This window comes from Triturus cristatus, chromosome 5_1 (assembly GCF_964204655.1).
Source record: "Triturus cristatus chromosome 5_1, aTriCri1.1, whole genome shotgun sequence".
Lineage (NCBI taxonomy): Eukaryota > Metazoa > Chordata > Amphibia > Caudata > Salamandridae > Triturus > Triturus cristatus.
Genome location: NC_140587.1, coordinates 91,231,474 through 91,257,472, shown reverse-complemented (window position 1 = coordinate 91,257,472; position 25,999 = coordinate 91,231,474). Strand labels below are relative to the sequence as shown.

General features: G+C 47.6%; 1 protein-coding gene across 1 annotated transcript in view; it reads left to right on the top strand.

Annotated features, from left to right (window-relative positions):
- The window catches only part of LOC146830289 (uncharacterized), a 206,924-nt gene that overhangs the window by 45,960 nt on the left and 134,965 nt on the right, over positions 1-25,999 (top strand). Inside the window, exon 3 of the mRNA XM_085604478.1 lies at positions 23,844-23,927. Within this exon, the coding sequence (XP_085460604.1) occupies positions 23,844-23,927 (84 nt within the window). The remainder of the gene's footprint in view (positions 1-23,843; positions 23,928-25,999) is intronic.

Here is a 25,999-nt window from a genome sequence, read left to right as displayed (position 1 = left end):
AAGCTTTAACTTTTGTTTTTTTTCATTGAATTGCAATGTTTTTTGTTTTTTTTTTAATACAAATGTGTTTCAAAACGTATAGTCCAGTGTTGCAAGTGGAGAGTTGTTATGTGAAGTGGCGTACAGTACAGTGGAAGAGTGTTGTAAAGTCTATTGTCATAGACTGGAGTATTGTAGATTGGAATAGAGTGGAGTAGAGTAGGCCTGGGCGGAGTTTGTGAAGTGGTAACAAAACTTCGCCAAGCTACAGAGAGTTCCGCGAGCGGTGGAGTGTGTTACCTCGCGCCGTACGTGCTGATTTTTAGCTCTGGGTGCTTGTCCATCTCTGTAAAATAAATGGAGTGGGGTAGAATGGAGTGGCATACACTGGAGTGAAGTAGCATACAGTGTAGTGGTATAAAGTAGAATAGCAAATATTGGGGTAGAGTATAGCGGAGTGTCATACAGTGGAATCGTGCACACTGAAGAGACGTAGAGTTGTGTACAGTGTAATAGTGCAGAATAAAGTGGCATAAAGTGGAGTGTTGTACAGTGAAGTAGCATAGAGTGTAATAGTTTATAGTTGATTATCATACAGTGCAGTGATTTATAATGGAGTGGTGTAGATTGATGTGGCATTCAGTAGAGTGGGGTAGAGTATAACAGTATACTGTGGAGTGGCGTACATTACAGTGGGGTCCAATCACATAGCGTAGAATGAAGTGGCATAAAGTGAAGTGCCATACACTGGAGTGGCGTTGAGTAGCGTCTAGTGGAATAGCATAGAGTGGAGGGGCAAACAGTGGAATAGCATATGTGGGAGTAGTGTATAGAGGAATGGCATACAGTGGCGTGGCGTGCAATGAAGGGATGTAGAGAGGAATTTCATACAGTGTAATTGTGTAGAGTGGAGTGGCGTAGAGTGGAGTTGTGTTCAGTTTAATAGCGTTGAGTGAAGTGGTGTGGAGCAGAGTGCTGCACAGTGGAGTGACATAGAGTGTAATGGTGTATAGTGGAGTAGAGTACAGTGGAGTGGCAAATAATGGAGTGGTGTAGACTGGAGTGGCGTACTGTGGCGTGGAGTAGAGTGTAATAGCATACAGTGGAGTGGCGTATACTGGAGTTGGGTCCAATCAAATACCGTAAAATGAAGTGGTGTAGAGTGGAGTCCCATACACTGGAGTGGCGTAGAGTGGAGTAGCGTACAGTGGAGTGGCATACCGTGGAATAGGGTACAATGGAGTGTTGCAGAGTGGAGTGGCATACAGTGGATTAGAGTAGAATGGAGTGGCGTGCAATAGAATGGTGTAGAGTGGAATAGTGTATAGAGGAGTGACGTCCAGTGAAGAGACTTAAACTGAAGTGCCGCACAGTGTGGGATGCATACAGTGTAATATCAGAGTGGAGTGGCGTACAACGGAGTCTTGTACAGTGGAGAGGCATAGAGTGGAATGGCGTATAATGGAGTGGCTACAATGGTGTGCTATACAGATCTATGTGACATTCAGCAGCAATGTAGATTACGGTGTTCAGAGTAACTCAGATCAGTAAATTGCGCTGCCTTGCATTTCTCCAGAGATACAGGGCCAGGCATGGTGGCCTTGCGTTCCATTGCAAACCTGACTTAAGTATTGCATTGCCCATGCGACACCATGAGTGACGCAAGGGTACATCAATTCAATAATTCCGCTAAACCTTAGTTACATTTTGGGCCATGGTATGCCGTGATAACGTTGCAGCATACCGTGGTACATGGAGCTGACAAGCCAGTATATAATTGGGTAACAGCTGTTTTTAGAGAATGAAAAGGCAACCATATTGTTTCTACTATAGCATTATAGCCCACCGTAGCAGGATTTACCGGCCATTAAAGACCCATTCCAGTGTTAAAGGCCTGAGCCAAAGGCGAGGGCCTTCAACAAGGGAGCGGGCCTTTGATGGACAGTATAGCCAGTTTCGGAGGGCTATAAAGCTATTACAACATTCCACCCATAGTGGGCAGAATGTTCTAAATAGTAAAACAAAGGCTTCACAGACCCTGAGGGGGTTGAAATCCCCTTGGGCTCCTTCAGGCCTTTGTTCACAGCAACAGCTGTGAACGACAAACATTGGAATGTTGGTGGTCTGGGCTCCCATCAGCCATTAGAATCCCAGAGCACTCCACTGTTTCAATGGAGCTCCATTCCAATGTTCTAATAAACTTTGGCTGTGTTCAGTGTTGGGCTTAGATATAGGCAAGTAGTAGGATCCTGCATATTACCACTTTATTGAAGTGGTAATATGTATGGAAATGTATTTATATTTTTTAAATATATTTTTAAATGCCTTTACGGCCATGTAATGCGGTACTTTCCCAAAATGTCGTGGTATGAGATATCACTGATTTTAAATGCCTTTGAACTAACAAAATACTTACCCTACTCACCAAAATTACCAAAAAGCATCATCTCGGCACCATAATGTATAATCCTGCCAGTTGTTTTCATACTACGTCAAATAAAATAGTGGAAAATGCCTTGGTGGAAAAAACGCGCTTTGGTACCCTCTTTTATATTTTCACTTCCTTAACGATTCACCACAAAAATTTAGATCATCTCAAAATGTAGATAATGCTAGATGTCTGTAAGGTTTTGTGGTGATTCGTCAAATGGGTGGAAAGTTATTAGGGTGTTAATATCCGGGGAATTCCTATCTTTGGGAATACTAAGTATAACAACAGAGCAGCAAGCAGATTTAATGTGTTTTTTTCTTTTTATTTATTGTATTTGATATGCATTTTGTTTATTGGTTTAGATAATCATGTGACCATAAATATGACTTTTAGTTGTTCTTATAGTAATTCTGAATCTTTACCAATGCAGTCGTGGGGCGCTAGAGGGCGCACGGCGAAAATGGCCGCACCTGTGTGAGGCTCTGCCTGGCTGAGCCAAAATCCACCTAATATCCGCCTGTGATACCTGCCATCCCAATGATTTAAGAGGTGCTACTTACTGCCTGGATCCTGCCGGATAACTTGGGGCCGCTGAATGATTGAAGCTGCAGGCAGGACGGCGCTTGGCTCCTGGTGCGTGTATGTGCTTCGCCTGCGGAGATTGCTGGCCTCTGAGCACGGGAAGACTCCCTCCGCGTCGCTGGGTGGCTGGCTCGGTGGTGGCGGCGAAGACATTGAGGAGCAGAGCGGAGGCGCCTTTATCGTGGGAGCCTGCTGCAGGATCCGCGCTGTCTGGGCTCTGGCGGCAAGAGGAGTGCTGGCGGGACCTGACGCCATTGCCGTGGCCTGGTGGCGGGCTGCTGCGGGCGGCCGCGATATCCTTCCTGCCCTGAGGAGCTGCAGCGGGTGTTGTCACTCTTGACCTTGGTGGCATCGTTGCCTGCAGCAGCTGTGGTGTGGATGGCGACGCCGGGAGGAGGTGTCCGGGCCTCGACTCGGCCGGTGGTGAGTGGGGGCGCAGCTCGCGGTCGGCCTGTGCTTGAGGAGGTGGGTGCGGGGCGGACGTGGGCTGTGGCCTGTAGCTGCTGCCTGGGGCTGGGGTGCGGGGGCATCTGTTCCGAGGCGGGCGGAGCGATCCTGAGCGCTGATCGTGTTGGACCCCAGACGGAGGACGGTGGTTGGCCTCCTACGTGCGTGGACTCGGCGCCAGATACCTGGGGATGTTGGCTGGTGCGGAGTGCGGCCTACTGCTACGTCGGCACTGCTTCTGGGGGCATGAAGAGCGATTGGCAGCTTTGGCAGTTGCTGGGGTAATCTGAGCTGCGTTGTTCCTAAGTGGTATCTTTTGGCATCCACACCAAACCCTGTCAGGTATTGTGCAGCCCTTCCCTGCACTCCTTCTTGTGGTTGCTGGATTAACTGAGCGAAGGGCCTACATTGTGGATCTTGCTAAAGTCGGACTGCGGAGGTGTGGTGCCATCTGCTGCTGGGGTCCTGTTTCTGCAATCGTCCCCTGCGGATGGGAAGGTCATTGCTGTGACGCTGCTGTTGAGAGGAGTGTGGGGCTCTGCTGCGGAGTGCATGGGGATAGGTCAGATCCTTGTGCGTGGACTTGGGTCTTTTGGGGCGCTGCGTCGCCTAAATTGACTATCAAAATGGGACGTGCTGACAAATCCCAACCACGCCTCACATTCGAGGCGTGACAGACCCCTAAGCCTTCTCAGAAGGCGGCTGCGGACTCCGAGGCGGGCGCTCAGGACTCGGGGCAATCCACCTTGGAGGCCACTCTTATGGCCATGCAGCGCAGCCTCCAGACTATGGAAGGGACCATGGCGGCGGTGAACCACCGCTTAGACCACATGTCGTCTCAACTGGAGAAACATAGTGCACGTATGGGGGAAGTGGAGCAGCAGGTCTCGGCCACCGAGGATGGGCTGAGCGATATGCAGGGAAAGACTCTAAATATGGAAAAAGTCCTTTCCCTCATTCAAGCAAAGAATGAGGATTTGGAGGCACGCTCTAGGCGGAACAATATTCGCATCACGGGGCTGCCGGAGTCCATGAATGTGGGGAGGATGGAGGTGTATGTTGAGCAGTTGATCACAGATATTTTTGGCACTGACCACCTGTCTTCGATGTTCATTATTGAGCGTGCTCATAGGTCTCTTGCAGCTCATCCAGTGCCCGGCGCCCCACCTCGCCCCATTATCGCTTGAGTGCTTAACTATAGGGACCGTGATGCTATACTACGCTTGGCACGAGTCAAAGGTACAATCGAGTATCACGGCAACACGCTCTCCTTTTTTCCGGACTTTACCGTGGCGATGCAGGCGGCCCGCAAAGAGTTTGGCGCGGTAAAGAAATTTTTAAGATCCGAAGGAGTCCCGTATGCCATGCTCTACCCTGCGCGCTTGAAGGCTGGCCCAGACAGTGACTGCAAGATATTTACCACTCCTAAGGCAGCCCTGGATCATGCAAAAAAATTAAAAAGACAATGACGCGAGGCGCAGACTGCGGCTGAGACTGAGGCACAGGACTAAGCGGGGGGAAGGAATGTGTTATATTGACAGTCTGCACTGTTAGAATGCCAGGATCTGCTCCCCCTTGTTGTTCCCTTATATCCGTACAGTACTGAGTAGTGATTGCCTTTTGGTCGCCTGGGCGGCTCCATTTCTTTAGCACAGGCATCTCTACCTGCCAATACAACTAGGCTGTTGGGTATAGGCTTGGATTCAGGCACAGTGATAGACCTGCTCAGCCACCTCCCTTATGTTGGGAGGCTAGTAGTTCTCAAGCGCCCCTGTTGGGTGTACCCCAATGGTTATGCTGTCTTCTTGTTCAACGTTGGGGATGGGGCCTGGGGGAATGGGATGGCTTTGGCAAGTTGGGGGTGCTAAAGTGGGTGAGGGGATGGGGGGAATGGGTCAGGGGACTTCCTGGACGAGGCAGAATGATGTTGTGGTTTTTTTCAGTGTATGCTGTGGCATGTACATTGGCGGATTTCTGGGGAGGGCTGGGGGAATGCTGAAGTATGGAGGATTTGTTTACTTTGCCACAAGAGGTATTGTTATGGTTGGTAATGTTAAATTCCTGACCTGGAATGTGAGGGGACTTAACACGCCAAGAAAGATCCGAATGATGTTTGCGTATCTGGATCGCATGGGAGTGCATGTGGCTCTGTTGCAAGAGACTCATCTCACCACTGACACGGTAAAGAAGGTGGGTGAGCGATGGGCTGCTATTAAGGTGGCGTCTTCCTACTCTTCATATTCTAGAAGGGTGATTATTCTTGTTAAAAAGGGTGTCCCGTTCACTGCGCTTAGAATGGAAAGTGACGAGCAGGGGCGGGTGGCGCTGTTGCATGGGAAACTGGGGGGTATGACTGTGTTGTTGGTGAATGTGTACGGTCCAAACTCAGATGACTCATCCTTCTATTCAGATGTATGGCGTAGGATTTTGGCCTTTCCTCCTGCTGTAATCATCTGGGGGGGGGTGATTTTAATATATGCCTTGACCTGACTCTTGACAGACAGGGATGTAGTGAGGTGAGACGGAAACGCGCTTCGGAAGTAATGCTGGGAATATGTGATGCTGGTAATTTGCGTGATATCTGGCGACTTCGCAATCCTGCAGGTCGGGAGAGTGCGTTTGTCTCCTCTGTACACACTTCCTGGTCCCGTATAGACTTCTGGCTCATAGCTGAGGAGGCCAGCTCCTGGGTTGTAGAGGTGAAACATGAAGCACGTACGCTGTCGGATCACTCTCCGGTGCTTCTTACCATGCAGATTCCCACATGTGAGCGGCCGCCCTTCACCTGGTGGTTACAACCTACTGAATTAACAGATCCAGTGTTCAAGCAAACGGTAGCTGATGCTATTAGGAATTTTATTTGGGAAAATGTGGGCTCTGTGGACAGTGCAGGAGTGCTGTGGGAGACTTTTAAAGTCACCATCAGTGGTGTCTGTATTGGAGCACAGGCAGGAGTTTTGCGAGATATCCGGCGCCGCATTAAAACGCTGGCGTCCGAATTTGCTGCCTGTGAGCGGGAGTACGAAACCAACCCATCCTCTGAGGCACTGGTGGCTATCCGTACGCTGGTAACGGAGTACAATGCAACAGTGGAGCAGGAATTACTTCACTGCTCCCGTCGGAAGACAGCCCGCTATTACGGTGAGGGAGGGCTGCCTAGTCGTTCTCTAGCACAAAAATTGGCGGCGCCGCGATCCCAGACATACGTAACAGAAATGCGGGACGCCAACGGGGTTGTCCACTATTCCACCCCTGAGATTAGTGCTGTTCTTGTACAGTTTTACACCCAAGTATATGCAGCAAAGGGGGCCCTGTCCCCTGAAGAAATTGGCGAGTATCTAGACTCCCATCAGGAATATTTGGTGCAGGCATTTGATGAGGAGGACGTTAAACTGGCCATTATGTCGCTGCTGATTTGTAAAGCAGCAGGCATGGATGGTCTCCCTAGCGAGTTTTATAAAACATATGTGTCAGAGCTTGCTCCTCATCTCTTGGAGGTATATGCGGAGGCATACGAGAAGGGGGAATTGCCACCGTCCCTCAAGGAGGCGTTACTGGTGACGCTGTTAAAGCCGGATAAACCTCCAGATCAGTGCGACTCCTATAGACCTCTCTCTATTATTAACATAGATTCGAAGATTCTCGCCAAAATGATTGCAACTAGGATTCAGCCGCTTATTCCCCTCTTGGTGCTGCCCGATCAGTCTGGGTCTGCCCCTGCACGGTCCACGACGCACAATCTCCGCACTCTATTCTCCACTCTGCATTATTTTGCTCCCGACTTTCAAGCAGTTGCTGTGCTGCTTGATGCAGCAAAAGCTTTTGACTCTCTGCAATGGCCCTACATGTTTAAGGTGTTGCTGTGCATGGGGTTTCCTCCCTTTTTTAAAAAATGGATCAGGGTACTGTACGATCACCCGGTAGCCCGGGTTCGGGTGAATGGTTGGGTGTCATGCCCAATTCCCATAGGGAGCGGAACACGGCAGGGCTGCCCACTATCGCCTATGCTGTTTTCGCTTGCCCTTGAGCCTCTAGCCTGTAAGCTCCGGCAGTTGCATGGAGCTGCTGCCTTACGGGTCCGTCAACGGCCGCTGATCATCTCGCTATATGCGGACGATATGTTGCTATATGTGCGAGAACCAGCGGTCTATTTACCGGAATATGTTAAATTCGAACGCTTTTCCGGTCTCGGAATAAATTGGTCCAAGTCTGTAGTATTTCCGTTGACGGCGCACACCACGGAGATTGACCTGGAGTTTCCACTTTTCTGGTCATTGGACCCTGTTAAATACCTGGGGGTCTGGGTACACAGGGACCCAGAGGTTGTGATATCAGAAAATTATGGGTGGGCAGTAACACGTATGGCGGATCAGGTTGAACGCTGGACACGTCTACCCCTCTACTTGGCTGATAGAATAGCAGTCGTTAAAATGGCCTTTCTTCCTCAATTGCTTTACTACTTTGTCAATATCCCTATTAAATTGAATAAAGCATACTTCTATACTCTTCAATCCACATTGATAACGTTTGTGTGGGGAGGGAAGAAACCACGGTGTATTTGGGATCTCTTGGCGCAGCCCTATGAACGGGGAGGGTTTGAAGCCCCAGACTTTAGATTATATTTCCTTTGTGCCCAAGCACAATTTGCGCACAATTGGCACTTTCCACAGAGATATCAGCCCCATTTGGCAGTTGAATCCGATGCGGTTCTTCCCCTGCCGATACAGGCGGCAACTTTATTGGGGGGCTTGGGCGGACCGCGAACGGAGATAAACCCTGTCTACTGCACGGCATGGGCTTGGCGGATGCTGGCTGAGCGGGCTAGGTCACCCTACGTGTATGCTCCATCGCTGCCATTGTTATCACATCCTGATATCTGCGTGGGGCGTGAGCCGCAGGCCCGACATGATCTGGCCAAGGGGGTATTCTGACGTTAGGTGACCTGTACTTAGGTGGACGTTTTAAAACATTGCAGGAGGCCCAGAAGGGGGCTGATTGTGGTTTTATGTTTAGCTTTACCTATATCTGAGTGCGACAGGGCGTTAAGACTGTATACCCAGATTATCCTGCGGAACCCACCGCGCTGCGGGCGTTGCAAGTGCTGCTGACGGGTGAAAAGCGTCATAAGCTAATCACTAAACTCTATAACGCGTCTTTACGAGAACGAGACATCAGCGATCACCCCTCCTGTGTACATTGGTAGAGGGCATTGGGGGCAGTTCTTACGCCTGAAGAGTGGACGGCATGTAGCACTCTGACAGGTCGACTTACGGCTAATTGCAACCTCAGAATGATTCATTTTAAAATTTTGCATCAATTATATTATACGCCGCTGCAACTGCATCGATACAGCTTGCGTGACACTGCTAACTGTGTGAGGTGTGGCATGGCAGATGCAGACTTTTTGCATGTGGCATGGCAATGTGCGGGTGTGTCTGCCTTCTGGCCGGAAGTGACGAAACTACTCACTGATGTTGTATTGGAACCCATGCAATGTGTACCTGCGGTGTGTCTATTGGGTTATGTGAACCGCCTAAAGCCCTGTAATAGACGCATAGTTGCTGTATCTATCTTGTTTGCCAAGCGGGCTGTGGCGCAATGTTGGGGGGCAAAACATACTCCGACCATTAAAAAATGGCTGCGTGAGCTGTTGTATTGTAAAACTCAATTATTGACTTACGAAGAAGAGCCAACTGAAACCTCTCGTCCCAGAGACTTTTGGGCTCCGCTTACCGCATACCTGTCGACAAGGCCGGGCTTGTAGTGTCACTCTATATAAGCCCTCTATATCAACACTGTGTGCCCTCATGTACTTGCTGATTTGCTGTAACTTTGATCCCCTCATCATTCGCGGAGTTTGGTTTGTATTGGGCCCGTTTGTGGGGTCCCCATTGGCTGTTTCTCAGTGTAACCTCCTTTGATAACTCTGCCTCTGTATAATAGTGGGTTGTTTCTATTTTGTCAATGTACTTGTCCTTGGCTTCTTCTGCCTCAAGGGGGGGTGGGGGTTGGGTAGGCTGGAGCGGTTGGTTTGGAGTTGAACTCTGGTAATGGAATGTGGATTTTGTTAACCTTCTCTTGGTTGAAACTAATAAACACATTTAAAAAAAAACAAAAAAACAGCCTTAAGTCTCAATAATTTCCTAAGGGGTTCCATTTTGGACGCAAAATTGTTCACAAACTTGCTATAATATTCACACATTCCAGTGAACGATAGTAACTGATCTTTGTTCGTGGGAGAAGGTGCATTAACAATGCCTTTTCCCAATTGACTTCTTGGGTACCGCCCCATTACTAGATAAAGTGTGGCCTAAATATTCCACCGAAGCTTTAAACATCTTGCACTTATTGGCCTTTAGAGTTGAACCACTATTTCTCTACCTTTCACAAACTTCTGTCAGATGTTTGAAATGTTCCTCTTCATTCTTTGAAAATATCAATATGTCGCCCTGGAAACATTTATCAGAATCCCTAAAAATGTTAAACATAACCTTTTGAAATACAGATGCCGCAGAGGCCAAACCAGACAGCATTCTAGTGAATTGATACAAACCCTGCGGTGTGATAAAAGCTGTAAGTGGCTTAGATTCTTCAGTAAGGGAAATCTGATGGTACGCTGACCTAAGATCTAAGGTGGGAAATACTTTGGCACCCTCCAACATGGAGACAACTTCATTTATGTTCGAGAGGGCAATGACAGTCTATAACAATTCCAGCGTTAAGTGCCCTAAGGTCAACACATACCCTCAATTTTTGGTCAGATTTTCTTACCAAAACAATGGGAGAAACCCATTCAGCTGAATCGATGGGCTCAATAATACTTTCAGTCACTAAGTCACCCAGCATATTTTTTAGGTCTTCTCTGACATTTATAGGCACACCCCTCAATTTTTGTTTCACAGGCGTGACATTGCTTTTAAGTTTTATTTTATGAGAAAAATCTTTTAGTTTACCTAGAGTGTCTGAAAACACATCATTGAAGGTTTTTTTAATTATGCTTTCCTTTTCTTGAAGCGAAATAGCAGAAATGTTGTTCATATGTGCCTCCTCATCAAGCAATACGGGTTCTTTTGAGCGAGGATTGAGGATAATTCCCAACTCCATTGATCCCTCCATCCTAAAACATTAATCCCTTTGACAGCAATGTACAATTTAACACAAGTACTTTTAGTCTTAAAACAAAGATTCACATCAAAGTAACCAGGTATCTCTATTCTGGATCCATCATAACTTTGCACACTGATGTCAGATGGTAACATATTGGTTAGCGTTAACACATTGCTAAGTCTTTCAAGAAAATACTCATTTGAAATAATGGTCCATGGAGATCAAGAATCAGCCATGAGGTCCAATAACACACCAGCAACCTCAACTATACACATAGGAGATCTCTTACACTGACTGGAGTCAGGATCACTCATGCTAGAGATGCTTTCATACAGTGGGACAACAAAACCTTTGTTTTGTTCTGTGCATCCACAAGAACCACATTTGTGCAGAGTGTCATTTCCTTCAGAAATGGAAGATACTTTACCATGTGCAGGAACACTGTTTCTTCTTAAATCTCTACAAACAGAAGAAAAATGCCCTATTCTCCCACATTTCCTACACTCTTTGTTGATTGCTGGGCAACCCCTAAAAGAGGCCATGTGCAATCTGCTGCCACATACCTGTTCTATCATTTCTGTCAAATTTTTTGTGGCCGCTAAAATTAGTACTACGAGATGAATTCAACCCTGGAAGAGAATACTCACTTTGTTGTGTTTCTGGGCGTTTGACTACACAAATTTCATCACTGGCTTCTGTTTTATTAATAGTAGTGTTCTTAATAGTCAGCATCTATTTTTCAGATTGCTCTAGCGCCTTTGCAGTAGATATAGCTTCTGCTAATTTTGGGTCACCAATTTCCCACAAACCTTCTTTAGTTTTCTTATTTTTAACATGCACTATATTCTGACCCCTGATCATTTCGTCACACATTGCGCCAAAATTACAGTGTAAACTTAAAGCTCTTAAGGCAGTTAAAAAATCATCAAAGTACTCACTTTCATTTTGTACCCTGGTATAAAATGTATATCTGTTTTGAGCTATATTTGTGACAGGTTTAAATCTCTGTTTCATTCGCTGTGATGCTTCTTTATATACATTAGACCCTTCCCCTTCAGAAGGAGGAACTTTTGGTAAAGCTCTGAGCACCATCTGACCTTCCGACCCCAAACAATGTAGCAATATACTTTTTTTTCTTTCTGCTCCCATACGCTCTCCATCAATAGCCTTCATATAGTTGAGAAATTCTTCTCTCCATCGTGTCCAAGGTATCAGTGGATCACCCTTGTTCTGAAGAAACTTATCTGGCGGATCAAATTGCATATTTTTTGTTTGAATTAATAAAGCACACAGAGTGGCAGTGAAGGGTACTGAATTTACATGAAAATAAATTGAAAAGCAATTAAAATAAATGTCAAGAAAATATGTATATATATTTTTCTTTAAAAAAAATATATATATATCTTCCCTGTAAATTTTAAAATAGTTCTGTGATAATGGCACTTAAAATATAAACAGGGTGACTTTGCAAATGAAGAACTGCTTCTGAAAATTATTTGTATGGCAAGTACTGTTAACGTTGACTAATAATGAAGAACTGCTTCTGAAAGTTGTTGGTATGGCAATTGCTGGTAAATCCGAATGTTACTGCAAATTATATTCCTCAGGATCCAATTTCACTCTTCGCGTGTAAATACATTGAGATTGAAACAAATTGCTCCTGAGGCGGAAGCCGGGAGATAGCTTAGCGCTTTTTAAAACTATATTGTCTTTTACTTTGTGGCATCACTTACTGCTATATTTTCCTTGGGCACTCTCCCTCTCTGGAATACTCGCTCTAGATCCCACCGCACAGCTGATCAACACTGTCGCGGGAAAAACCTTGCCTTCGCCGCCATAGCCTGAAGCGAGGCCACGCCCACCACTGCGAGGCCACGCCCCCCCCGGAAAGCATTTTAGGCGCGCGATTCCTCCCCCAGATACATTGAGATTGAAACAAATTGCTCCTGAGGTGGAAGCCGGGAGATAGCTTAGCGCTTCTTAAAACTATATTGTCTTTTACATTGTGGCATCACTTACTGCTATATTTTCCTTGGGCACTCTCCCTCTCTGGAATACTCGCTCTAGATCCCACCGCACAGCTGATCAACACTGTCGCGGGAAAAACCTTGCCTTCGCCGCCATAGCCTGAAGCGAGGCCACGCCCACCACTGCGAGGTCACGCCCCCCCTCATTGCCATAAAGGATGTGCCTCTGCCGGATGTGCAGCGGGCGAGCGCAGCGGGCGCGCCGTCTGCGCGCCAAAGGCGCGCCTAAGGCAAGCCCGTCTGCGCCCGTCCACGGCCGGCCGGGTCACGGGGCATGTCTCCCTGCTGGTCTGAGGAAATACTCCTCCATAGATTTGGTCCGACTTCATTCATACAGGGCCCCCCCCCCCCCCCTTATTCTGTCAAACTGTGAGTCACTGGGACTTCTTTGCACCAGAGACATTTTTCCCGAGATAACAGGTTCACTCCTAACTTCCCTCCCTAACACTTCTAATACTCCTAACACTCCTTTCCTATCCAATAATCAGACTTCACCCAATCAGCTGACCGTGATCTACCTTAACACACGATCACTGGTAAAGCATCAGCTGGAAATCTTTGCACTGCTAGACTCTGAGCAGCCGGATATACTCTTGCTCACTGAGACTTGGTTGAACGATGACTCTGCTCCTGATTTACTTGCTGCAATCCCTACTGGTTACTACATCCTCCATGTAAATAGAGCCTCTGGAAGGCCGGGAGGTGGGGTAGCAGCAATTATTAAAAATCCCATTCAATTCTCCTCTTTGACCTTAATCGGTATTCCCTCAGTTGAATTCCTTACGGCTAGACTGGAATCCCCCACCACCCCACTTATCTGTGTGTTAGTCTACCGCCCCCCCCCAACCTATGCAGAATTTCCCTCTGCTGTTCGGCGATATGCTATCCCAACTCATCATTAATAATTCCAGAATCTTGGTTCTGGGCGATTTTAACTACTGGCCCTCTCATGCTAAGGAGAACACCTGCTCCATATCATTTACTGAGCTCCTGTCCAGCATGAATTGTATTTCACACATAAAGACAGCTACTCACATCAAGGGCCATATTTTGGATCAGGTTTGGACATCTAACCTGGACATCTCTATTCCCCTCATTTTCCCCTGTCTTTGGTCAGATCATTTTATAATTTCCTTCTCTATTATAGTCAGTCCCAGTCCTAGTAGACTCAAGGAGGGAAACCTCTTAGCCCGGAATTGGAACAGGGCTAATCTCAACGACTTTGCCACTTTACTTAAAACCTCCATCCCCTCCAGTCTGGGATCTATTGACACCCAAGCCTCTGCCCTTACACACTGGCTAGAGTCAGCTAGCGACATCGTGGCCCCTCATAGACAATTAAAACTTAGATGCCCTCATGATGCCCAAAAATGGTTTACGGACGACCTTAAAGCCCTGAAGTTGTGACGAGGCTATGCCCCTGACAAGAAACTACATTTCGCCACCCTGCTCAAAGATTATAAACTAGCAGTCCTGCGAACTAAATCCACGTATTTCTCAAATAAGATTGCCAGCCCCGCCACTAAAACCAAGGACATCTTTTCTATTGTCGAGGAGCTGTCAAACCTAGACAGGATCACCCCTAAACCCCTCCCATCTCGGGCACTCTGTCACTCTCTAAACCTTTTCTTTGTCGAAAAGATAGTTAACATTAAGAACAGCATTCTATCCTCAGCCCTCTCTTACCATCATGGGTCTGAGCCCTCTTTGCCTTTTCTCAATCCCAGGCAGCTGACCCAGATCCCTCTAATTTCTGAGACAGAATTCTTAGCCCTTCTCAAGAAGGTTACGTCAGGATCCCCTACTGACTGCTGCCCCCCCTCAGTCCTTCGTGAGGCCTTTACAGCTTACCCTTCTCCCCCTTTGGCATTGCTGAATAACTCTCTTTCCTCTGGCACTGTTCCCGGATCATTTAAACGAGCTGAGGTCACGCCTATCCTTAAAAAACCCACGGCAGACCCTGCAATTATGAGCAACTTTCGACCCATTTCCCTCCTCCCCTACCTCAGCAAGGTCCTTGAGGCCCATGTGACCAACACTTTGAGTACTTTCATCGAGGACTCTCAGTTCCTCGACCATCAACAGGCTGGATTTAGACCCAACCACTCCACAGAATCTGTCATACTTTCAGTGATGGAGGAACTACGGAGAGGGGCGGACTCTAACATCAGTCAGGTCCTGGTGCTCCTGGATTTGTCGGCCGCCTTCGACACGGTCGACCATGATATTCTGGTCGGCCGTGTTGGGGAGGCCGGCATCCAGGGCCCTGCGTTGGCCTGGATCCGCTCCTTCCTGAGCAACCGCCATTAGGCGGTCCGGCTCTCTCAGTTCTCTGCGGATGAGGTTAAGCTAACCTGTGGTGTCCCGCAGGGATCTTCCTTATCCCCTCTCCTTTTTAATTTATATCTCACCCCCCTTATCCGCTCGTTACAAGGCAGTGGTGTCACCGCGTTTAATTATGCAGATGCCATCCAGCTGGTTTTCAACATTAATTCCACGGCCCAGTCCATCGACAATTTCCAATCCACTCTTTGTCATATCAGCGACTTGATGGGGGTGAACCATCTGAAGCTTAACCTCGACAAGACTGAACTTCTGCTTGTCGGGGGCATAGTCAACCCTTGGAATTCCACCTTTTGGCCCTCTAGGTTGGGCACCCCCCCTAACCCCGTCAGCTCAGTGAAGAGCCTCGGGATCATCATCAGCAATGATCTCTCAATGAAATCACAGATCAGTGCGGTGGTGTCCTCTGGCTTCTTTCAACTGAGAAAAATCCGTAAGATTGCCCGCTTCCTGACCACCGAGGCCCTTACCCTGGTATTACTGGCACTTGTTATCTCCAGGTTAGATTATGCCAACTCTCTCTATGTTGGTCTACCTGTATACCAACTAAAGAGGCTCCAACTGGTCCAGAACCAGGCAGCACGGCTCATTTACCACCAACCAAACACCAACACGTACGCCCTCTTCTGAAATCTCTCCACTGGCTCCCCATCACTGAGCGGTGCAAATTTAAACTGGGCTGTATTATTTTTAAGTCCCTTGTTGGTACAGGGCCCCTGTTTATTTCTTCACTTCTGCACCCATATGTCCCTTCCCGTAACCTTCGTTCTTCTTACCTGGCCCTACTTCAAATCCCTATTTTCAAACGTAAAAAACATGGAGGACTAAGGTTCTCATTTCTTGCCCCTTCCTTCTGTAACGCCCTTCCATTAAGTCTGAGACTGGCTTCCCCTTTAACCCATTTTAGGTCTCTCCTGAAAACCTATTTGTTCCGTATAGCTTACAATTAGAATCTCCTAGCCCCCTGGACTGTTTTGTTCTCTTTCTCTCTGCCCCCAGCGCCAAGAAACCGTCGGGTGTTAGTTGCGCTTTATAAATTCTTTTTACATTACATTACATTACATTACAAATAACGCGTAATTGTACACTTACTTGAAGATTTGAGGTGTACTCGAGGAATCTGCTCTCACCGGCACCAATTAGTTTTCACCGGCACGGAGAGCTTCCTTCCCATGAGCCGTTACCATGGAAACTTAAAAACAACTAAAAATGGCCGCCACGTAGCGCGTTGCTCCACTATGCTGCGTGGGTGACGCTCTTATTGTTGTGAGACGAGTGACGGGTTACGCTCAGGAATTCAGTGTCCGCTCTTCCGAAATGACGATCTGGAATTCCCTCATCTCACAGGCAGTGTCGCGCGTCAGATTTCATCGGCCCCAGGTACTTTTCTTTGAAATGTTTGCGCACCACAAGTGTTTCTCGATCAAACACCGGCAAAGTAGACAAAATTCACAAAGATCAAGTAGAAAAGGTCCTCAAACTCCGGATTCTCGACGGATGGCACAGCACGTAGATAGTTCACCTTGAATATTGAATGTAGTAAGGAGATCCGGTTTCTTTAGATGGGTTACAGAACACACCACTCCTGTGCTGCTTCATAATAGTTGGTAGGGTGTTCTTCTCCATAGATCGTCGCCATTGTTGCAAAGAATGAAGTATGCAATTGTATATAAAGTTATTTATTAATTAAGCAGCACAGCAACCAAGGCACAGCTGGTCAGCAAAACAGGAACAGTGCAACTGCCCTGAGTGACTAACAGTGTTCCCAGGGTTCTACATGGAACTGGAATGCACTTCATATGATGCAGTAATACAGATGGGAAAATACATAGAATAAACTAAACAAGCACTGAAAATGTAAACACAACAGAGCGGCTGTCCAAATCTGTCATCGTATTCGCTTCCTCAGAAACCATGTCCATAGAGCTGTACGGAAAGGCTCGAACTGTATGACTGCCTTTGGGAACCAATTTGGACAGCCCGTGCGGTTTCAGGGCATCGTAATTGGTAGTTCGGAACTGTGTACGATTCGGTCGGAAACAAGGGTTCCGAATCGGATTTTGCAAACCCGAATCCGATTCGGAGCCCTTCCAAACGGGATCGTAATTGACCCCTTAGTGTCTCATTATGAATTTGATGCTAATTTGTGTTTTAGTCTCATGAAATTATGTGCAGACTCAATCGAAGATTACATAGCTGGCTGAGAAGTGTTAAGGGGTGGTTGATAACGGTTATAACGTAGTTTGAGAGTAATGTGTGAATGTATGCGGATGAATAAAGACATACAATCCACAGCTCCGTGTACGACATATATCCTATGAATGCTCCCAGGCTGGGGAGGATGCTAAAACTGGCCAAGAGTGCAGGATCTGTGCCACAGAGAAATGAGACTGCTATCCCTGGAAGTTTGCAATGTTACAGAAAACAGTTTGGGCCTGATTACGAGTTTGGGGGACGTGATACTCCATCACAAACATGACAGATATTCTGTCTGCCATATTACAAGTTCCATTATGTTCGAGGCATGTGGGCTGCTGAATTCATATCTGTGCATAGATCGCCGCCTAGTGTTGGGTCCGGATGTTTGCACGTTGTTGTCCTGGAAGAGTCTTCGAAGTATCCTTGGATAGGTGACTCCTCCCCTGGACTACAGTGCGCATGGGCATCCTCTCCATCCTCAGATTGTTTTTTTCCGCCATTGGGTTCGGATGTGCTATCTTAGCTCAAGTTAGGAAAATATTTTGTCGAGGCCAAAAGGCCTTTAGTTCGCGTCGGTACTGTTTATCGATCGGGTTTCGATACAATCTCGTTAGTTTACTAACTTTCAGCACCGACTTTTTTCGCATTTACCTGTCCATCGACTACTTCGACGATGGAATCGAGGACGCCATTCAAAAGGTGTCCGGTATGCAATGCGAAGTACCCACACATCGACGTCCATCCAGTGTGCAACAAATGCCTTTCGCCGGACCACGACGAATCGACATGCATGGCCTGTGCCCGGTTCCGTTCCAAGAAGACTCTATGGAATCGACGAGCGGCGAGACTCGAGGCGCAGCACGCGGCACCGGCCCCAACAGACATCTTCGACGGGGCCGAAGACGTCGAAGAATTAGAAGTCTTGCCCTCCAGTCCCGTTTCCGAACACGAACCCGGATCGGACGAGGTAGACGAGTCACTCTTCCACAGAGGTGAAGACGACACCGAGGTAGGAGACGACGAGGAGGGCTTAGGGGCCGAAGAGAGTAGCTCCAATGATGAACAAGGCCTACCTGTTCGAACCGAAGAAACACCAGTGCCACAGCCTATGGCTCCGGTCGAGGGATCGCCTTCGGGCCTTACCCGAGACCCATCCCGCAGTTCTTCGGCCCCGCCCTCGGGCCCGGCCTCGGACGTTCAGCGGCAGCCATTACTGCATAAACCAGCTGGTTTCCCTACCGCAAAACCGAAACCGACAGCTGCTCCGGTTCCTACGAAACCAAAACTGAAAGTGGCGCTGGTCGGATCGAGGCCTTCCACGCCTTCGACGCCAGCGCAACGCGTTGGCACCGACCGCACCAAGAGAGACTTCGGTGCCGAACTTGAAGCGGGCGACGTCGGAGTCGACAAACGGAAAAAGGCCATCGGCACCGACAAACCTGCTCGGCTACCGGCACCAACGACACCGAGGGCCGTACCGCCTGCTGCGTCTCGCATCGCTCCCTCGACGACACCTAAGCCTCACGTATCGAAGACTTCGACGGTGATCTCCGCACCTCGACTCGATGAACCGCCGGCGCCGAAAAAATCCACGGCCGCCTCTACGAACCTGGCCGGTGCCAAAGCCTCAAAGGCGCCCCAAGTACGACCTGATGCGACGCAAGGCAGCAAAACCACGGCTGCCCTCCAGGACCCGTCGGGTTCCGGTTCGATCGGAGCTCCAGCAGCCTCTTCGGTGCCAGCCAACATTACCTTCGGCTTGCCTCCGTCAACAATCCCAAAAATTTTCCAACTCAGGACACGGGTCACCCAGACTACGGTCACACCTGCTGAGACGTCTCCGGCACGTGTCATCGACGCCGACACTGGCAGGATGATTCTCCACGACCGGAGGATAACTTCGGAGCCGCCATTGGACCCTTTCAGGATCCCACTAAAAAGGAAGTTGCCTGTAGAATCAGAACCTCTCCTTTATGAACCTTTCCATTCATCCTACCAGGATCCACACCGGTTCTCCCCCACACGCTCCGACACGGATGCATTGGAGGACTACATGGATGACCAAGTCCCCTACCATGTAGACACAGACCCTGATGACCAGCAGGACCCTGATCAAACTTGGGGCGACCCTGCAGACCCCAGTGCACCTCTCGATGCACAGGACCCACAACTCTATGGGGCAAAAACATCTCCCACGGAGGATACTGCGGCGTTCAACGCTCTTATTGAACGTGCTGCAAATAACCATGGGGTACAGCTTCACTCTGATACCATCGAAGATGACTTTCTAATGGACACCTTTGCATCCTCAGAAAGACATGTAAAGACTCTGCCAATGTTGAAGGGGGTCCTCAAACCAGCCAAGGACATTTTCAAGGAACCCACCAGGGCACGAGTGATAAACCCCAGGATTGATAAGAAATACAGATCAGCACCTGGGGATCCTACTTACATCAGAGGCCAATTACCACTCGACTCCATCGTCGTAGCGAATGCTCGCAAGAGGGCACACTCGCAAACGACAGGTGACGCTCCTCCCCCGGACAAAGAGTCCAAGGTGCTAGAGACCTCCGGCAAGCGAGTTGCCGCCCAAGCTGCCAACATTTGGCGCATAGCCAACACTCAAGCGCTCCTCGCTCGCTACGATAGAGCGCACTATGACACAATGGAGCAACTACTTCAACACCTCCCTGACCCCTACAAAGAAGGTGCAGAAATCCTTGTCAGAGAGGGACAGCTACTCACAAATGCTTCCATCAAATGTGCACTAGATGCTGCAGACACGGCTGCCAGGGCCATAAACACAAGCGTCATGCTGCGACGACATGCCTGGCTACGGATCTCAGGATTCAAGCCTGAGGTACAAAACAATATACTCAACCAGCCCGTCAACCCCGACTATTTATTCGGGCCAGAGGTTGACACCACCCTCGAAAAGATAAAAAAGGACACGGACACTGCAAAGTCCATGGGCGCCCTACAAACTCAGTCCTTTCGGAGCGGCTCCTTTCGTCGCCCCGGAAACAAGGGAGCAGGTACAGGACAGGGGTCACAACAAACGTATAACAAAGGCACTACACAGACCACCTACGATAAGAACACCCGAGGTGGATATCGTGGCTCCAGTACAAAGGGCAGAGGACGTGGCTACGGCAACACCAGGTCCTCCCCCAAGAACAAGCAGTGACGCCCTCTCCCTTCCTCCCGACCACATAACACCTGTCGGGGGAAGGCTCAAAGGTTCCTGTCCACGTGGAACTCCATCACCACGGACAGGTGGGTCAAAGATATTGTAAAATACGGTTACTGTCTGGAGTTAACCTCCACTCCACCCACAATACCACCAAGAAGCCGTCCTATGTCCTCAGAGCACTTAACGCTCTTACAGCAAGAGGTGCAAAATATGCTTCTAAAAGGCGCTATAGAGGTCGTACCCAGCCACGAGCAGGGTACGGGAGTGTACTCCCTCTACTTCTTAATTCCAAAAAAGGACGGGTCGCTCAGACCTATATTAGACCTGAGACCCCTGAACCAGTACATTCTTTCAGAGCACTTTCACATGCTCACTCTACAGCAAGTCCTTCCGCTTCTCAAGCAGGGAGACTTCCTAGCCACACTGGACCTCAAGGATGCGTACTTTTACATACCCATCCACCCCTCACACAAAAAATACCTCAGGTTCACTGTTCAGGGGCAGCACTATCAGTTCAAAGTCCTTCCCTTCGGCGTGACAACAGCGCCCAGGGTTTTCACGAAGTGCCTAGCTACGGTGGCAGCACATCTACGGAGGCAGCATATACACGTCTACCCCTACCTAGACGACTGGCTCGTTCAAGCGAAGTCAGCCCAGCAATGTGCAAACCACATGTCCCGCACCATTCACCTTCTTCACAGTCTGGGATTCTCACTAAATTACCCAAAGTCCCATCTCCAGCCCGCACACGTACAACAGTACCTAGGTGCGACTATAGACACTCTGGCGGCCACAGCTCAGCCAAATTTAGTGAGGATCAACAGCATACAACTGCTGATCTCCAAGTTCAAACCCAATCACTCACTTCCAGCGCGAGTGTTTATGCAGTTGATAGGCATGATGGCCTCCTGCATCTTCATAGTCCCGCACGCGAGATTACATATGCGCCCACTTCAGGAGTGCCTAGCACGTCAGTGGAATCAGGCTCAAGGACAGTTGAAAGACCTAGTGTTGGTGAGCGGTCGGGCATACAACTCTCTGCATTGGTGGAATCCACAAAACCTTTGCAAGGGCCGACCATTCCAAGAGCCTGTCCCACAGATAGTACTGACAGCGGACGCGTCTCTCCAGGGATGGGGAGCTCATGTACTCCACTACACAGTGCAGGGACTATGGACAACACAACAAAAGAAGATGCACATCAACCTTCTGGAACTGATGGCAATCTTCCTAGCCATGAAGGCATTCAAAGTACATCTATGCAACAAGGTCGTGTTGATCCGGACGGACAACATGACCGCAATGTACTACATACAGAAACAGGGAGGAACACACTCTCCACAGTTGTCTCATCTGGCTCAGAGCATGTGGAAGTGGGCCATTCAAAGGAACATGTTCCTCATGGCGGAACACCTCCCTGGCAAGGACAACCAGATGGCGGATCTGCTCAGCAGACACAGCCACCAGATGCACGAGTGGGAGTTACACCCATCAGTACTCCAACCGTACTTCCAGCAGTGGGGTCATCCAGAGATAGACCTATTCGCGACAAGCGAAAACGCAAAATGCCAAAGCTTCGCCGCCAGATTCCCACATCCGCAGTCGCAGGGCAATGCGATATGGATGAACTGGTCCGGCAGATTTGCGTACGCTTTTCCCCCAGCGCCATTGATACCGCTGGTGGCTCGCAAACTCCGACAACACTCCCTGACACTCGTCCTAGTTGCTCCCACGTGGGCACGCCAGCCGTGGTACACCACCTTCCTCGAACTTTCCGTGGTGCCGCATCAAAGGCTGCGGATCAAACCCGCGCATTTGACGCAGAACCATGGAGAGGTTCAGCACCCAGATCCGCAACAGCTGAACCTGGCGATCTGGCTCCTGAAGTCCTAGAGTTTGGCTATCTCAACCTGCCACCTGACTGTATGGACATCATCAAGGAGGCCAGGAGACCCACTACCAGAGCTTGCTATGCAGCCAAATGGAAAAGGTTCGTCATTTATTGCGGTAATAATGACATCAACCCGCTGGACGCATCCATCCAAAACATCATCTGTTACCTCTTACACCTATATCGATGCAATCTGGCGTACACCTCTATAGGTGTCCATTTGACCGCAATCTCAGCCTATCTGCAAACCAGGCAGCACCTCTCTCTATCTCTAAGGCGAGAGGGATATCCGTCACGCTTGTCAAAGTCGTAATGAGGCCCTTAGTGTGTGCAACATGTGCCCACTTCGATGAGAAGCCGGTCGAAGGTGGCGTGTGTGGTATTGAATCCAGTCTCCAGCCTGCATATGGCCCTCTAAGAGATTGAAGGCCCTGCAGAGAAGCCCATTCAAAAAGACTGCCAGAAACCCACAGGCACAGCCAAGCAAAAAAATACTACGCCACATCATAACACAGAGCCATTATCCATACACAGCAAAATGCTAAAGGCAGTCACAACCAGCGGGAATGACAAAACAATAAAGGCAGAGATAACCAGATACACAAGCACAAACATACTTCCCAGTATGAGCGTGGGAAGTGCCAGTTGAGCAGCCTATGGGTGCAAAGTAGCCAGTAGCATCCAATACACCAAAATGCATTCGAAATAGTTAACTTTTTATTGGCTCCTGAAAAGAACATTAAATACTGTGCTGTGGTGTTTCTGAAATCACTGCCGCCATTTGACACAGCAAAGAAACAGAATCTTGGCACCAGGTGGACTGCATGGATCGAGACATTCGAAGATTTCATGAGATGAGTGGAACTCTTTTTCCACCCTGAATACTCTCCGCATTTCTCTTCCTCCACTTCTCCAACCCATTTTCCTTCACCCACTTTGGCAACAGACCCCTTGCACATTCTAGGCAGGCTCAAAACATCCTTAATTTCAAGAACAACCACATATATTGCCACTGCTACAATCCTATTGGCTTCTGTGAATTTGAATCTCCCTTTGTCCTCTCCAGAAAATTCCAGTTTTGCATTATTCAGGTTTGAAGCAGTTCTATCTTCTTATACCGCATCTTGTGTTTTTTCCTTTTACTTGTATATATCTATGTTCCATCTCCCATCTCCACCCTCAACCACAGTGAGGGTAACTGTGAACTTGCTAACCTCCCTCTTACACAGTAATGCAGTGAGTTCCAGTAATGACATTAGGCACCGCACTGTACATCCACAAAATTTAATGTAAAGTAGATGTGACTAGTACACACCTTCAGCCTATCAGATGACCCCATTGCCATTTATTAACGCTTGGGGTAAACGATCCCTTGGAAACTCTTCCTTCATCACTGTTGCAGTAGTGACTGCACTCACTCACTTCACAGCTTCTCACTTGGAGAAGTAATCCTCAAACCCCAGTAAAACTAATCAAAGGGCACCATAATACCCAATCCCAGGTTACACCAAGTTATCAATGGTACAACTAAAGGGGAAAACATGGCCTTGTGTGTTATCATGACCTTCCACTCCTTGTGTCTCTATGATCAATGTAAAGAAAGGATGGATTTACAACATTTGTTTTTAACCCCCAAACATCTAGATATAATACTGGAGGATCCATCTACAACTTCTTCCACTGAAACCACAGATATTCCCTCAGAAACTAGCGACTGGACAATGCCAGGTAACAAAGCTTTACCCTTGTTGTTAATTAAAGAAGTCTAAGTTGTTATGAAAATTCTCTCAGTATTTTAAATGCTCTTATGAGATCTGCCCTGACCCTTCTACGTTTCGCTTGAGCGGAAGAGCTCTCCTAGGGGTGTACCGATGAGCATTTAGGACTAATACCTACCAGTGCTGATCCTTCTAAATGTTGTTTTATTTTTGCTTTTATTCCTCACTCTCATCAAATCTTGTTTATTAGACACATTGGCCAACATTGCATCCATCATATGCGTATATTACCATTACCTAGGGTTTATGGGTTGTAAAAGAAAATGCACAAACATTAAGGAAAGTTGTATTTCATCATAAAATGCTGCATAGAAATATAATAGGATATGAGTTTCTAATTTAAAGTCATTTATAATGAAACCTATAAAATGTTTACACCTGTAACTATATAGTTACGGACATTTAAACTTCAATGGAATTTTATGATTTTATAATTAGATAATTTAATTAGAATCCTATAAAGTGTACATATAAAAAATATGCTTTCCGCTTATGCCACGTTTTATGATTTAATGAGAACCACAAGATACCCAGTGCCAAAATAGATCTTCTACATTTGAAATTGGACATTAACAAAAAATGTTAATTACAGAATTGAGAAATCTATTTTGTACACAGGGTGTTCAGAGAAAGGTCCTTTTTCTAGATCTGAAAATCCCAAAATATCGTTAACGCCAGGCAATTTTCTGGCAATTTAAATTTAATCAAGCAAAATATTTTTGTAACATTCCATTACAATTCTGCCTCTATCATCATCCACATATCAACCCCATTGGTATGAAATTTCGTATCTGTCTTTATTTGCACTCTGCTTGAGGAACAGAGGTATATGGGCGCAGTTGATTAAGAGAGGAGCAGGTTAAAACTTCAAGTGTGTCAAGGAAAGTTTTCCGTAAATAATGTTTTCTCAGAAATTGCAAGTGACACGTTTGAGAATTTTTGTCTAGGAGAGTTGAATCCTCCACGATTCCTCGAATGTGAAAAAATGTGATCCGCCAACACTTGAGCAAGCAGTAGATTGCATACAGTCACTGTTTCCTTTTATTTCCAACTAAATGCAACAAATGACATCACTATACACAGATCACAAGCACCTGTACACCTCTCTCATTAACAGATCACAAGCACCTGTACACCTCTCACATACACAGATCACAAGCACCTGTACACCTCTCTCATTAACAGATCACAAGCACCTGTACACCTCTCACATACACAGATCACAAGCACCTGTACACCTCTCACATACACAGATCACAAGCACCTGTACACCTCTCACATTAACAGATCACAAGCACCTGTACACCTCTCACATACACAGATCACAAGCACCTGTCACCTCTCTCATTAACAGATCACAAGCACCTGTACACCTCTCTCATTAACAGACCACAAGCACCTGTACACCTCTCTCATTAACAGATCACAAGCACCTGTACACCTCTCTCATTAACAGATCACAAGCACCTGTACACCTCTCTCATTAACAGATCACAAGCACCTGTCACCTCTCTCATTAACAGATCACAAGCACCTGTACACCTCTCTCATTAACAGATCACAAGCACCTGTACACCTCTCTCATTAACAGACCACAAGCACCTGTACATCTCTCTCATTAACAGATCACAAGCACCTGTACACCTCTCTCATTAACAGACCACAAGCACCTGTACACCTCTCACATTAACAGATCACAAGCACCTGTCACCTCTCACATACACAGATCACAAGCACCTGTACAGCTCTCTCATTAACAGATCACAAGCACCTGTACACCTCTCTCATTAACAGATCACAAGCACCTGTACACCTCTCACATACACAGATCACAAGCACCTGTACACCTCTCACATACACAGATCACAAGCACCTGTACACCTCTCACATTAACAGATCACAAGCACCTGTACACCTCTCACATACACAGATCACAAGCACCTGTACACCTTTCACATTAACAGATCACAAGCACCTGTACACCTCTCACATTAACAGATCACAAGCACCTGTACACCTCTC